The 16,859-nt window shown below is 35.8% G+C and overlaps 1 protein-coding gene across 1 annotated transcript in view; it reads left to right on the forward strand.

The window, feature by feature from the left end:
- LOC121372382 (E3 ubiquitin-protein ligase rnf213-alpha-like) overlaps positions 1-16,859 on the forward strand; it is a 196,219-nt gene that overhangs the window by 23,578 nt on the left and 155,782 nt on the right. Inside the window, exons 4-5 of the mRNA XM_041498686.1 lie at positions 8,912-9,028; positions 15,361-15,511. Of these exons, the coding sequence (XP_041354620.1) occupies positions 8,912-9,028; positions 15,361-15,511 (268 nt within the window). The remainder of the gene's footprint in view (positions 1-8,911; positions 9,029-15,360; positions 15,512-16,859) is intronic.

A 16,859-nucleotide genomic window follows, 5' to 3' on the forward strand; every position in this document is an offset into this window, starting at 1 on the left:
GCTGGGTCTTTTGACATCAGTGCAAGACTTGACTCTACAAGGTCGGTTACACTTATGTCGCCTCCAAGTCTTCTTGAATCCATTCATCACGTTGGACAACCCCAGACTGATGATCAGCCTTCCTGACAACCTTCGGCCCAGCCTCCAGTGGTGGCAGATTCCGTTGAATGTCTTAGACGAAGACTCTTTGCAGCCATTCCAAGTGACCAATCATCTGTTTGTAGATGCCTCACTCGAAGGTTAGGGAGCACATCTCAACAATCAGACAACATTGGGGCTGTGGTCTTCCGTCGAAGCAAGTTTCCACATCAACGTGTTAGAGCTTCTGGCAGTGTTCAATGCATTATGTCATTGGCTTCAGCAATTGATCCATGCAACTCTAATGGTAGCATACATCAATCGACAGGGCAGAGCACATTCCAGCAGCCTGCTCGACCTCGCTTATCGACTGTTCTATCTGATGGATGCAATCCTGCTACAACTCAGAGTACGTCACATCCCAGGGGTGTCAAATGTTCTGGCAGAAATGTTGTCAAGAACGTTTGCTCCACAAAGCACCGAGTGGATGCTCAACCCAGAAGCATTCTGATGGGTGTTTCACAGGCTGTAGACACCAAATGTCGATCTTTTTGCGACACGCTTCAATTGTCAGCTGAGATTGTATGTTTCACCGGTTCCGGATTCAGACGCACTAGATCTCGACGCATTGGCCATCAGTCGGGACAGTCTGGACGCTTGTGTGTTTCCACAACCACCAGTACCACCAGTACTGCTTCCATGAGTACTCCAACGATTTCAGGAGTTCCATTGCCCATACTCCTCATTGCTCCGATGTGGCCAGGCAGACTCTGGTATCCAGACCTCATCCGTCTTGTGAAACCAGATCCTTTACCGCTATCAAATTGGGATCACCTCCTACACCATCCAAATTCAGGCTTGTTTCAACTACATGTGTGGACATTATCTCCAAGGGTTTAAATGAAGAAGGGTTTCTTTTCTCAGACCACATCAGCGATTTTGAAAGCTCACCGGGCATCCACAGCTGCTGCATACAATGTCTGGTGGTTATGTTTTCATCAATGGTGCATCAGACAAAAGCTGAAACCTCAGACTATTCATGTCGAGAAATTGGCAGACTTTCTGCTTTATCTCTGGTCATCATTGAAATTCAAAGGCACCACTATTGCTGATTACATTTTGGTCATTGCAACCGTTGGGACTCCACCACTGGTACCAAGTTTGCTACTGTTCTTAAGATCCACTCCATGATCAAGGGTTTCAAACATGATGATCAGGTCCAACGTTTTCAGTCAGCGAAATGGGACTTGAACCTGGTTCTGAGGGCTTTGTCCATCAAGACAACACGTCAGTTTAACTGGGCCTCCTGGTGAACTTTGTGGCTAAGAACCAGCTACCGGATCAAGCGTCTCGCACCTATGCTGTCCAAGCACTCTCTTCCGTTATGGGTTCCCATGATGTTGAGGACTTATCATTATGTCCTATTCGAGCCCTCAAGCATTACATCGAGAGAACTATGTCTTTTCGCAAACATCGAAAGTGCCTGTTCGTCTCATGCAACCAGAGCCACTTGAAAGACCTCACTAAGAACACAGTGTCTACCTGGATCTGGTCCACGATTCTGTGCTCTTACCGGGCAGAGGGATTACCTCCACCATCTGTGTCTAATCCATTTGAGCTTCATGCCTTAGCCACCACCATGTCGCTGCACTGCAATACACCTATTACCAGCATTTTAACAAGGTGTCATTGGGCCAGTGACTCGATCTTCGCGAACTACTACCTGCGAGATGTGTCTACCGAAGATGTCGAGAGATTCCATCGTCTGGGTCCTGTGGTCACAGCTCAAGCTCTGGTCAATACTGGTCGTCCTTGCCGCTGATGTCTGTCGAATTCCAGACTACATCACGAGATGTCCAACGAATCAACAGGTCAGGACTTGACTTTAACAATTTATTTTTTGGCACCATTCCGACGTTTTGCACTGGTTGGTGACAAGGCTTTTGTCAGGATAACACTAGTCAGTCTAATGCACTGCTCACTGACAAACTGTTTCCACTTAATTGAACTAACACTTCACAGTTTACTAGTAAGAAAAAGCTGGTGGTTGTTTGGTTTAGTGTTCTGATGGATGCACCCACAATATTGTTGCAGGTACTAACACAAGAATGGCGTGGGAGGTTACCTAACACCTGCACCCCTGGTGGCTATGCTTACCCACCCTGTCAGAACTTATTTGTTGGAGGACAAAATTGCAAGTCTTTATGTACTCCGTGGCTTAATATTTCCTCCACAACACTGATGGATGCCACCATTACCACTGTCAATACTAAGAGCACAGGTATTGGTCTGTTCCAGGCATCACATGGGGGATGGGCTAACCAAGGTTTACCATATTCTTCCATTGTGTCAGATTCCTACCGGTCCATGGGGAGAAGACATGTGCATCTTCGGAGTACAGAAAGTGCATATAGGCAAAAATGCTGATATTGTTAAGTTTTGACAAAAAAAATTGAAAAACGTACTTATCAGAAATTATTCCAAATTATGTTCATTTAGTTGTGTATACATTGAAGGTCCTTTATCGAACATTGTGAGATACTATGTATATACCAACAACAATTATGGTTATTTTAATGAAAGGATACTTTTTAGAGCAAAATATGTTACTTTTAATAAAATGTCCATTGTGTGGTATTAATGTATGATAACAGGTTAAGTTTTCCCAATATATTTAGCAAGAATATGATATTTTAATCATATTTGGCATGTTTACATTTTCAAGAAGTTTAATATATAACATTATTATTCAAAGTTTTTTGCGTTTCAGTTTTCAGTTTTATTTCTTTACACTTCAGGTTTATACTTTCAACTCTTGCACATTTGTAGCAAACTAAAGGAAACTAATTTATATTAGCACAATGTAAAGCAACACTATTCACAATAATTCCATTGTAATAATATCATTTTCAGACATCCACACATGCACACATATTCAAAGAATTGGTTGAGTTTATTACCTTACCTTAAAAACAAATACGTACTTGTACGTGTCTGCTACAACGTCTCTCTTTAGAGTTAAAACTTGCACCAAAATAAATGTATCAAAAGCTACTTTTACATATATACTCTTCAAAAAAAGAAACTTGTCATTGATTTTCAAAACTTAATAAAAAAAAACTGGCAGACATAATACAAGCAACCAAAGATCAAGACGCCATGGGAAGGGGATTACTCGGTACATGTCCGAAACAGTATCTCTGGGAATCCACCTGAAACATGTACACAGGCATATGTGTGACATAGGGGTGGGCAAAATGTCAGTATCGGTTATGACCACCACTTGCCCTGATGACAGCTTGACAACGGTGATGCATGGAAGCAATCGAACATTGCACAACACATTGTGGAATGTTCTGCCACTCGTGCTGCAGTTCCATAAGAAATTGCGGACATGTCTGGGATGGTGGATTACTCGGGCACACACGCTGATCCAGTGCATCCCAGAGATGTTCTATTGGATTTAAATTTGGCAAACGGGTAGGCCAAGGTAATGTCTGGACGTTGTGATGCTGCAGAAACTCCTAACTAACATGTGCAACATGTGGTCTGTCGTTGTTATGCTGAAACATTCCACCGTTGATGTTCATGTGTGGAATGACGTGATGCTGCAGGATCTCGTCTCGATATCTGATGCCCATCAGTGCACCTGCCACATGCACAAGAGCTGTCCTACCACCATTATGCATTCCTGCTCACACCATGACACTGCAACCACCAAAACGGTTTGACTTGTTGCACACAGTTTGGAGCATAACGTTCCCCTCGACATCTATAGGCACGTGTGTGTCCATCAGCACATGACAGGAGAAAACAAGACACTTCTGAGAACATAACAGTCCTCCACCTGGCATGTATCCATCTTACCCTCTGCTTTCACCACTGCAGACGCTCCGCTAAGTGACGTGGGGTCAAAACGTTACATTGCACTGGTCTTCTAAGGAAAATTCCTGTCTCCTTCAGCCGATTACTAACTGTCTGGTTAGAAATTCTGCGTAGTCCAGGGATTTGTGTCGCTGTGGTTATGTGATGTGGTCTGTTTGAATCACTGCTGATGTGGCCTTTTATGCACCACCAACAGAAGATTCAGCATGCAAAGTTACAGAACTTCATGATGCAAGTGATTCTCTGAGGGTTGCGTTTTTGCGTTTCAGTACAAACGTTGACTATGACTACATTTATGCGAATTGGATATGTTTTCTAATGTTTTTGCATCAACATTCGCTCACTTACCAGTCCTTGCCTTTTGAAAAACAAGGGTGAGTGAAAAATCGCACACCTCAAAATGCTTAGGCGAGTGAAAAATTGCACTCATGAAAATGCTAAGGCGAGTGAAAACCAAGCATTATTAATTTTTGAAGTAATTGGTACATGTAAATGCAGAGACATATATTATGTTGCAAAAATGAACCAATATACCAATAATGTTTTCTTCTAATTTTATGTTGTTTGATTCATTAGTGTAGTGTGACTTCTTTTCCCTTTCAGGAATGGAGATATAATTTATTAAAAAATTTCAGCAGTAGTACTATACAAATATAATTATGACATGAATACACTGATGCAGACAATTTGATTTTTTAATTACAATATGTACTATTCAGATAATTTGATGCACACAATTATATATACAGTGGAAACTGGCAAAACCGGACCCTGATTATCCCGGATTCCTGTCTACATCGGCCATATTGTTTGGTCCCGAATTTACATGTATATAGCCTGTGCTTTAAAATCCTTTAAAAACCGAATCCTGTGTACTACGGATACTGGATCGATTTTCCTCCCACAAAAGCTTAATTTCTTTGTTAAATAACCTTGACAAACCGTAATAACAACAAACTCAGCTCACCACTTGGCCGGAAATAGCATGACCCTATTTCTCCCGTTACGCAACATTGCGATCTCAGACCAGACATTCTGGCTTTCGGCTAATTAGACCTTGATTGGTGTTATTTTTCATTAAACACTGACGATGACACTGAAGCTATCATGCATATCTGTGCTTTAAAAATAAATTTGCATTAAAATGTTTGTTGTTTGTGTGTTTTTTTATAGATAGATATATATTAAATTATTACTGGAAATTCTATTAAAGTTATTACTCGGAATACATCGGGCACTTTTCAAGGTGTAAACAAAATTGGCTGAGATGTTCCGAATCTTTCCGATGTAATTGAAGGAAGTAACTCTAACGTGTTATGAGTTTCTAAAAAAATTCACAAAAGTGAATCTTCTGAAAACCGGATCCTGTCGAAACCGGACATATTCAAAGGTACCGTGGTGATCCGGTTTTGCCAGTTTCCACTGTATATATACCTTTTCAGTGTTAGATGGTTTGATGAACGTGCAGCTAAACATATATAGGAATCAACTTGTCTTGAATTTCATTATTATGTGCAACGAATATGATTAGGATAGTTGGGATGGGAAAAACCCACTGGTTCCAAGAAGGTGGTTCATGAACTACAACCTAAGAATCTCAGGTGTGCACTACCGACTCATATTATTAAAACATTTTTTTTTTAAATAACTCGTGAAACGTAGGCCATCAATTACTTTATTTGATAGTGTTGGTTGGGACATTGACATTCACGTGTTATTTTTAATTCAACAATTACGCAACCGGTCTCCCTCCCTCAACATTTTGTAACACGCCATTTGACCTACTGCTACAAGTTACGAATGGCCCCAATGTTGTTGATAAAAAAATATACAAACTCTGACAAAATCTGTCATTACAAAGGATTTTATTCCAAACGTGGGATGCCATAATAAAGATAATAAAAGAAACCCCATAATTTTAGACATCATCATCAATGCGTAGTAAGTTGTCAAGTAGACAAGCGTGTGCGTGCAGAATTCCAAGAGTAAAAATAATCTGACCCCGATAGCTCTGATTGGTCAGTATGACACAGAGTACTGTGCATCAAATCATGTTCCAGTCACATGGTCTGTGACTTTGTAACAAATGAATTTTTTTTTAAATAGTCGGAAATGATCATTGATTACTGTTACTATAGTGTGTACTTATATACATACATAAATAACATATGCATGCACATGAAAAATAATAAACGTACAAAAATACCTAGGCTTATTCCCACATACTTATTATAATTTTCCCCCCTTTTTATTATTCCGTCTAAATTTCATTTTTTTAAAAAAGAAAAGAAAAAAAAAGAAATATATAAAATTACACTATTGTCATTTTCGGGACCTCACGTAAGCTTTGTAGGCTAACAGTTATGAACTAATCGAGACAATTTTACCAACTTCGCTGATTTCCGTAACGAGTTCATTTGTGTAAGCTACAGAAGCCACTATTTAATTCAATCCTTTTTCTCTTTTTGTCATAACTATATGAACAATATAAATGAGTTATACTTATGAGACGTTGTGATCTATTACCTTACAAAAGTGGACTTTCTAATTAATAATAAATTACATGTAAATAGGCAAAGAAGTTTTGACCGGATTGGTACGTCTTCGAAGATGTCTATTAAACCTGTGTTTTCCGATTTATATAGCAAAGATAAGTACCAGTCATATATTAAAATCTTGCATGGACGCTGCCGTTATCGTAACATTTTTTTTCTGGTATTATTAAACGGATCTTTCTATCAGCTACATAAGGTAAATAGTGGCAATCAATATACAAAATTATAACGTGCGTTATTTTTCACACTCGCCAGATTGAAATTACGTGCACTGTACGAGTGCGATCGCACCATCGCACCTTAAAAGTTAAGGTCTGACTTACTTGATTGTCGTTATGATGCCTTTTATTGTGTAAAAATAATCCGATACCATTATTTTTACCAATGTCGAGTTTCTTTTTTGAAGAGTATATTTAATAAGGTATACACGTTTTGTTCTAACATTTATAGCAGTAAAAATTACATTTTATTTCATAATCATCGACATTGGTGACTTGGGTGATTTGGTGTGTGTGTTTAGACATGTTTACACAAATACTGAAACTGATCTATATAGTGATCAATTGTTTCTCATGCAGCCTCATTGATGTATGCTTATATAAAACAAACACAGATGTAAAAAGTAACATATTTTGTTTCCGGTTTTATATAGTAATAATATTTAAATAGCTATAACTACTAATGATAAATATTGTAAAGGCGATTACTAAATTAATAACTGCATGCTACACAAAAACTAATAATGGATTTTGTACGTTTCTGGCGACATGCAGAAAATATTCTTTTTAAAAAATAATGCACTTATTGTTAAAAGCATATTGTCACAGAGTACTGACCTATTAAATAGCCTAACAAAGTATTACCTAAAAATATATAAATTTGATTTGTCCCTAAATGTAGTTTATTCAACCATCTACGTAGCCACCATACTCCACTTATTAATGATATTTCGTAAAAAAAAAAATTGAATTATGGCAATGGTCTATAATTCCAAAACTAATATTGTCAACAGGGTTGACATGGATTTCACTCCATTGTGGTTCAGTTTAGGTGATGTGATAGCCAGATTTGGTTTTCAAATATTAATGTAATTTTCATGTATTATCAATTTTTAGAGAAATAAGGTTCTTAAATCTGTGACAGTATGCCTTTAAAGACAAATGTGAATAGCCAAAGCAAAGCGGGTATACCATGCTTCAATTTAATGCAATCTAAGTTGACATAATGCATCACATGTAGGAGTAATTAACTCCTAAATGTTTTTTTAATTGTGTTGGTGACATCAAACAAATTACGGGGTTTTTTCGAGAGAAATACTCCTGAATCGTATTTTTCAAAAGTTAACATTGTCAGCGTTTTTGCCCATAGAAAAAATTCCTTGCTCTATTAGGAAAAATGTAGTTGATTTCCTCTGACTATATGTCAGAATTACCAAATGTTTAATGACATCCAATAGCCGATGATTACTTAATCAATGTGCTCTAGCAGTGTCGTTGAACAAAACAAACACTATATGCATATAACACAATATTCCTTATTTTAGTGGATTTTCTTTATTGTGTGCTGTTATTGGTGATATTTTACTTATGTAAATCCCAAGAGTACATTAGAAGGTAGAAGGTCAAAACCTTGTTGCCATTTATCCTCAATGTTTATATATAGAGAATAAAACAGGTTAATGACAGGTTGTCAGCTTTATCCTGTGATGGCAAGAATGGGGAACTCCATGTGGCTTACTCCTCTCGCCTATGATCAACTGAATATTTTGCTTTGTTTTACCCAGGAATTATTCTTCAGGTTACTTGCATTTTATTTCTTTAAGTAAAAACAAATGTGTATGTTTGTTATCAAAACTTGAATTAATATCTGAAGAGTTTAGACATTTAATTGATAGTCAAGTAGATTGTGTAAAAATTGTTCCAAATGTGGGAACCGGCCTCGGTGGCGCAGTGGTTAAGCCATCGGATTACAGGCTGGTAGGTACAGGGTTCGCAGCCCAGTACCGGCTCCAACCCAGAGCGAGTTCTTAAGGGCTCATTAAGGCCACTACACCCTCTTCTCTCTCACTAACCACTAACAAACTAACAACTAACCCACTGTCCTGGACAGGCAGCCCAGATAGCTGAGGTGTGTGCCCAGGACAGCGTGCTTGAACCTTAATTGGATATAAGCACAAAAATAAGTTAAAATCAATCAATCAAATGTGGGGAAAAAAACATGGTACAATTTGTAATACTCTTTCATATGATAAAAATGTATCCTTTCTTCATGTCTGAACAAAGATAACCAATTATGTACTGTCACACTGTAATTTCTTGCCACATAACTAAAATTCTTTCAGAAAATAATAAGTATTTAAGCTCATGAATTATATTACATTTCATAATTTTCAGCTTGACTCAGACACATCTAGTAAAGTTTTTATGATAGGCACGGACTTGCATATATCAGATGTACTGAAGGAAAGACTAACTTCATCAGCTTTTCATTCATTTGAGGAACAAATGATGGTAAGTTTCTTTTTGTTTTTGCAAAACAACTTGCATTCTTTTCTTTAACATTTTTAAGCTTCAATTGGATTCATATTATTGTTCAGGCGTACTGTTAATTTAGAGATTGCCAATTTTAATTTTATTATGTGAAAGAAAGAATGTTTCACAACACAATTAAAACAATGGACTACTGTTCTGCAAACTAAAGTCACTAATCAACATTTACTGTTCATTTGGTAACGAATTCATCTGGCTCAATAGTTGACATGTTTAACTCCAGTTGTTTGAGGTAATGTGACTATCAACAATTACTGCTTTTAATTGTAATTATAATTGTATGTCATGGTTTAAAGGTAAAACACCTGCTAATGATTGAATACGAGAATCTGCTACTCTGCCGACAGTTATTCTTATATCCAGGCACTTTTATAGCCTTCAGTAGTCAGAAGATTAAATGATTGCTGACTTGCCGAAGCTAACTTAATGATAATCAAAACGTATACACTATTGCCAAAATTTCAGTTGAGAACCTGCTTTAAACTTGAAATTTGTCACTAAAACATTGCGGCCATTTTCTCCATGCAATTTTGTGGCCACGATAGGCTGTTCATTTTCGCATTTTTATTCGAAATTTGCGTTGAACAGGTGGTTGTCATATACAGAGCTAATATTATAGTAATAGGTGTTGGGGGGACCTCAGAGTGGCCGTCATAGACAGGTGGCCGCAAATGCAAGTTTGACTGTATATATGTGTGTGTCTGTATAATAATAAGAAGAAGAATATTTTTATATATATATATATATATATATATATATATATATATATATTTTTATATATATATATATAATCAGAGATGGGGTAATTGTAATCGCAATAATAATCGATTACAATGTTTGAAAATGCCATGTAATTGCAATCATAATAAATAAAAGAGAACTTGTTTTTTACAAAATAAAATCAGACACTGGATTTAATTGCAGCATCATTCATTTGTCAGTATATTATCAACGATAACAACTGAATTCAAAATATTATGTTTATTGGCTGAATTGACCACGGTTTAAAGGTTACCACCCGAAAATAGTGCAATTGGGCAACCCAAATATAAATAAATGGACAGAAATAGATAAATTGAGCAACAGTGTACACTGGAACCAGATATACACATGTCGAAAATATGCAAATAAATCATCAATGAAAATATAGCAAAATACAATTCAAATAAAATCCAAATAAATAAATAAATAAACGGTACTGTTGTTGAGCGAGAAACTGCCGGTTCGTTATATAGTAAATATGATTAAACACTCTCATCCTCTTAATATAAAACAACACTCCAAAATGCCTTCTAGGCTGATCGAGAAACTACATGGAACTGGCTTCTTTTTTATTTTATTTTTTGTACATCATAAATAAACAAATCTTCATAAATTCCATAAGCATTCCACTCCTAACAAATGCAATCTATTTTCATATAACAAGTTTACTTCCAGGTTAAAAAAACTGAGAAAAAACTCGGTGAGAAAAAGACTGGAAAACCTTTGGAAAATATATATTTATGTAAATAATTAAATCATGAATATTTGGCTGTTACTGGTTCAGACGCAAGCTAGAATGAACAATGCACACACATGCTTCTCCTTACAGACACATATCACACGTGCAGCCTGATTTTGCTCATAAATATTCAGGTCCACTCTTAAACAAGTACGAACCTAACAAACGTATTTTCCTGATTTACTGTGTACCGCAGAAAAATGTCATTATTAAAAATGATCTTTTGTCCACAATGTTCAGTATTGTCTAGGTTTAATCATGCGAGTGATCACACATTTAGCCGTGACGATTTCGATTTGAACAGTCTTCATACAGTACACTAGAATATCCAATCTGAAATTATAAAATAACACACCAGCAGCAAAACAGCAAACAATTTAAACATAGAGGGTTATAGGGTGGGAGGGTTTCATTTGTTTGTAAATACTCTGCCAACATTTGAAATGTTTTATGTTTAAAATTTTAAATACTAACTTACGTCAGACCTCAATATGACGTCACTTATAACATGTGATGTAACATCACAATTGGCAGCAGACAAACCCTAATAATTTGTTATTTCAAGCCTCTGAATATGCATCTATTAAAAAAACAATTTAATTGGCAAATAATTATATCGTTATTACTTTGATAACTTCATTTAATAGAAAGATTAAATGTTATTAAGTAACTGGAGATTTTCAATAAAAAATGAAATGTGTGATTGTCACGTTGTTAAATGATGATTGGGGGTCCATCCACAAAAACCGGAATATTGTCAGTAACGTTACTGAGCACATTGGGCATTGACAGTGGTACACCATAGCCTCATTCACTGAACATGACCAATGTGGTGGTGGCCAGTAGCATAATGGTGTGGGCAGGAATTCATGACATTGGACAAAACAACCTCATTTTTATGATTCATGGGAACCTGAATGCTCAGCATTACAATGATGAAATCATCACACCAGTTGTCATTCCATTCATGCAGCAGGATACAGGCTTTGTTTCAACAGGACAAAGCTAGCAAGCATTCAGCCAAACTAACAATACTGAGGCACTAATGTGGCTTCCAAGATTGCCTGACTTGTTCCCTACTGAGCAGGTACATGTATGGGATTTGTTGGGTCGTAGGGTGCAAGAGAACCACGCACATATTCACAATGTCAACAACCTTAAACATGCTTTAACTTGTGATTGGATCTCTATCACTATTCCAATGATCAGAAGCATGAGCCTACATAGCACTGTCATTATGCAATGCCCAAGGTGCTCAGACACGTTACTGACAATTTATATATTTTTGTGTATGAACCCTCACACACCATTTAACAACGTGACAGTCATACATTTTATTTTGAATTGAAAATCTCCTGTTACTTGTGCTGACAAATGATGCCTGATTTTAAGTAAGTAAGTCACAAGTTTTCTTTTATTTAAGCACATTTACCAAATGGCTAAACTGTTTTGGATATAAGTATATAAATATATATATATATAATTATTATTGTTATTGTTAATATTATTATTATTATTATTATTATTATACAGACACACACACACACACACACACACACACACACAAACATGGCAGTTGCTGTCGGTGCTATAGTCAAGTTCCCTGCTGTATAAATGCTGTATATATACGTCGTACACATGCATGCCCATGGTAATCCACTGCCTACCTATACAACTTTTACATATTTTAAACACAATTTTAAGCTTATGTATGCCCATGTATACACAGAATGAGAATGGTATATCTATATATTTTTATAAAAACAAAAAGAAAATGAAGAAAAACATCAAAGTTTTGCTGCAGGTTCTGGACTTTTCACTTGGTTCTTGTTAAGGATCGGTACAGACAGTCAGCTTAAAAAAAACCCAAAACATACCAGTACATGTTTGCGTGTAGTGCAAAAATTATATTAGTATCGACCACTCAATTAGATTTACCCATTTTTCACAGAGTTATGGCCCCTAAATTTAGGAAATTTGTTCAGCCTGGTATGAGGCATGTATTGATTTAGCAGATTCGAAATCCATGATTGTGATCCTGGCCTCTGATTTACTGATATATCAACTTCTTCTCAAGTTTTCAGCGAAACTGGATACACACTATTCTCCCATGGCCCTGACCAAGTGTTAATGTCATCAAACAGTAATGTTTCAGTAGCAATTTATCATAGAAAATATCTTGTATTCTGAAAGCAAAAATGTCATACACTAGTTTACTATTGTTATCATGTATAGCATATATAAAATGATGCCATTCCCATTTATAAACACCCTGCGCCATAATTTATACCTCGATCATTTGAATATTGAGTAATGGTCATGCAAGTAAAATTATAGTTGAGTAAATGTTTACGTAAAAGACTGTGTATATGTAAGCTTTAAATTGTAAGATAACGGTATATTACCGTCTACACTGTGACCATTTTGTTTTTCTTTGGTGACTAAAACATTTCATATGGTCGTCCCCCTGGCAGCCAAATCAAAGTTCAAAAGATCAGCAAGGGTACAAAAATCGGATGAAATAAACTCTATATACTAGTATATCACTAAATTTTGCCTTGTTAACACATGGAGTTAAAAATCATTATATCATCGATATATGGTCACAGAAAACAGACTGCAACCATTTGTTCGACAAACCATCAAAGTCAGAAAGTAAAAAGTTTGTTTTATTTAACAACGCCACTAGAGCACATTGATTTTAAATTTTATCATCAGCTATTGGAAATCAAACATATATGGTCATTCTGACACTGTTTTTTAGAGGAAACCCGCTGTTGCCATATAGGCTACTCTTTTATAACAGGCAGCAAGGGATCTTTTATTTGCACTTCCCACAGGCAGGATAGCACAAACCATGGCCTTTGTTGAACCAGTTATGGATCACTGGTCAGTGCAAGTAGTTTACACCTACCCATTGAGCCTTGATTCACTCAGGGTTTGGAGTTGGTATCTGGATTAAAAATCCCATGCCTCGACTGGGATTCGAACCCAGTACCTACCAGCCTGGTAGATCGATGACCTAACCACGACGCCACCTAGGCCAGTCCATCAAAGTCAGATTTTGAACAAGTAAATATTATCAAAGTAAAAGATATCTAATAGTTTTGAATTTGTTCGTTAAGCACCTTATGAAACACTTTATTGAAAAGGAAAGTAATAATTTTTGACAAAACATTACAATTGTGTCAACAACTTGAACAAGAAATAAAACAAAATGATCATGTCATTAACATAGACTTGGTCAACCTTTTTTATGTAGCATGCAAATACTCCGTCAGCATAAAGTAGAAACCCAGTTAATTATCGGCAAATCACGAATGTATTATTTGTGAACACCCACAGCACAGCACCCACCCACACTTAGCCCAAGTACTCTGCCTTTCGAGAGCTATATGGAAATTTGGACTTATATGATTACTCTCTTAATTAGCCAGAAATACAGCAAAAACACAAAATTGCTGCCTACCACTGGGTAGGCAAAGATTCCCACTCTAATACAACAATAACCATATCTTTGACGCTAATTACATGTACATTGATAATTTTCGAGTTCACCAATAACCAATATTTCACATATCAACCACTAATACACACACTACAAGACAAAAAAAATGCACCCCCTTTCAACAATGTTATGGTTAAATATGGGTTTCTTCCTGTTGTGTACACTGTGTATTGGTGATTAATATGTCAAATATTTGCAGCAAACTCCAAAATGATCAGTGTGATGGTATTTAACATGAAACATAGCATTATTGTTGTATTAGAGCTATAGAGTTATCGCTAGCTGGCTGAGAGAGCATACTCTGGCTACCCCACTTTTTTTTCTATGGAAAGGACTACATTAGTACTATTGTTTTAAACCTGATTTGTAACAAATAAAATGTATCATTAATGCATATTAATTTTAAAAAAGTAGAGAGGGAAAATACATGAAATAATATTAATAATTTGCATTAAATTAATTAAATTAATTAATTACACAAAATCTTGTAACTTTTTTATGTGCAGTCGACTAAAGAAAAAAAATTCATTTTCAAATTTAATTTTCTGATTAACACTGGCTTAATGTATTTCAGTAGTTACATCAAGTTTATTACATTCAATGCCTCATGATGACTTTCATAGTGTTATGGTAGAGACTTATGCTAGGCTTAGACTACCAACTCTCATGATGGAGTTTGCCTATTTGCTGCTCTCTCTACATGTACTTCTACATCTGTCCATTTGTTAGTCTGAGCACTCTTATCACTCGGTTCTCATCATATACAACTGATTAGTTGGTTATCTCAGCGTGCCCATCATAAGGCATCCATAACAAGTCAGGAGTTGAAAAATTAAAATGCAACCATTGAGTTAGCCAACTTCATCGTGGCAGTTGATAGTCTGAGCCTAACAAGAATCTACTTCCAGATTTAATACATACAGACAATTATAGATACTTTCACATGCTAGTCACTGACTACAGATATACAAATGTGTACATTTATATTTGCATCAATGGTTTATACACACACACACACAAATTAACATACACACTAACATACATATATACATACATATGTACATAAATATATACAATTGGTATAAAAACATGGCTCTTAATTTTGTTATTTGGCTCCTAAAAATAGAACTAGGCGCCATCTGGCTCCTACACAGAAAAGTTAATATAGAGAGCTGCCATTGTGTATCATCAGTATCATATATTAGGAATGAAAATAATGCATAATATTAAAAAAAATTCTGTCAATAACTTTGTCAATAACCTCTCTCTATTATTTTATTTTAGAAAAATCCAAGCAATGTTCCACAAACAAGACCTTTTGGATTGATGATGTCAAGGATGCTGGAGAAGCAATGGCCAAAAAATCACAATGAAGATGAACTGCTTGACTTTGTCTTAAAATTCCAGCCATTGTCTCAGTATTTTGAACGCTTTTGTTAGTATATTTTTTCACTTGTTGTTCTCTATTATAGACTTTTTATACATCTCACAATTAAATTATCTCACTGATATGATAAATAGAGGATAATTAAACAAGTTACCAGTTATTATCAAATTTATGTCCTGTTATGAAATAATTTTCACTTTTCATGAGCTTTACGAGTGACAAATGAACATTATATCACGAGAGACATAAATTTGATAATAACTGGTACCGAGTTTGCTATAATAATAATTACTTGGCTACTGTTTTTTCTCTAAAAGCCTTTTATTTTCAATATTCGTAAATGTACATGTAGCCTATATAGAAACGATGTAAACACACTGTTCTGAGTATTGCTTTAACTTTGTATTTTAATCACGTTCTTAGGTCATTTTCAAAAACCAAAGTTCTGTTTATTCTGTAAAAAAAAATAATTATGAATTGCATTAAAATAACATTTTATCACAAATTTAACAATAAAAACAGGGAGACATAATGCAAACTCTTTAAACTATGTGACCTCATTTTGTGTATTTGCCAAATGATGATGATGTCACCTTTAGTTCCAACATGGCGATTGGTTTAAGCATCAAATCGTCCAACAGTATTGTTCATTACACCAATGCAGGATATTATGAGTGACCCCTGGTGTAATAAATTGTAGTATATACCCAGCAATTAAAATCAAGTAACAGCTTTGATATACATGTACTAATCAAACACTTTTATAGCTTTCATCAAGGATCGACAAAAGAACAATGAATTTAACCCATTGTTGTTTGCACTTGATTTTGTTTTAAAACTGTATATTTAGCAAAATAAAGAGTAGGCAATAGTAATGTTGGCTTTTTGGTGTTAAAAAGATGTCAGTAGTGTTCCATTGTCATATTGATTTTCAACATTGAACGTCCAGCTAAATGTCACCATTTAATTATTGAACACTTGAGGATAAAATTAAAATAATAAATTGTTTAAAGGATATAAGCAAACGTTAAAAATACTAAAGTCAAAAGTGCTTTATTCTTCTTCTTCTGTGTTCAATCTTTTTACGGCCATCGTATCAGTAATCCAGATGTGGCGATGAAGTTTGCCGTCTTCCGGAGGTCGTCGACAGGTCCCCAGAGTTTGGTGTTGAGGGACGTGTCTTCTGTCCAAACTTTCTGTCAAATTTTTCTATGTGCGGGCAAGTTTGTAGAACGTGTTCCGGTGTTTGCTCTTCAGCACCACATTCACATTGGGCCACCTCTTCAAGTCCTATTCTTTTTAAGTGCTTCTTTAGGCCACAATGTCCAGTACGAAGATGGAAGATTAAAGTTTGTTCTTTTCTGTCTACTTGGTTAATGCTGTCACAGTCAGGGCT

This window comes from Gigantopelta aegis, chromosome 4 (assembly GCF_016097555.1).
Source record: "Gigantopelta aegis isolate Gae_Host chromosome 4, Gae_host_genome, whole genome shotgun sequence".
NCBI lineage: Eukaryota > Metazoa > Mollusca > Gastropoda > Neomphalida > Peltospiridae > Gigantopelta > Gigantopelta aegis.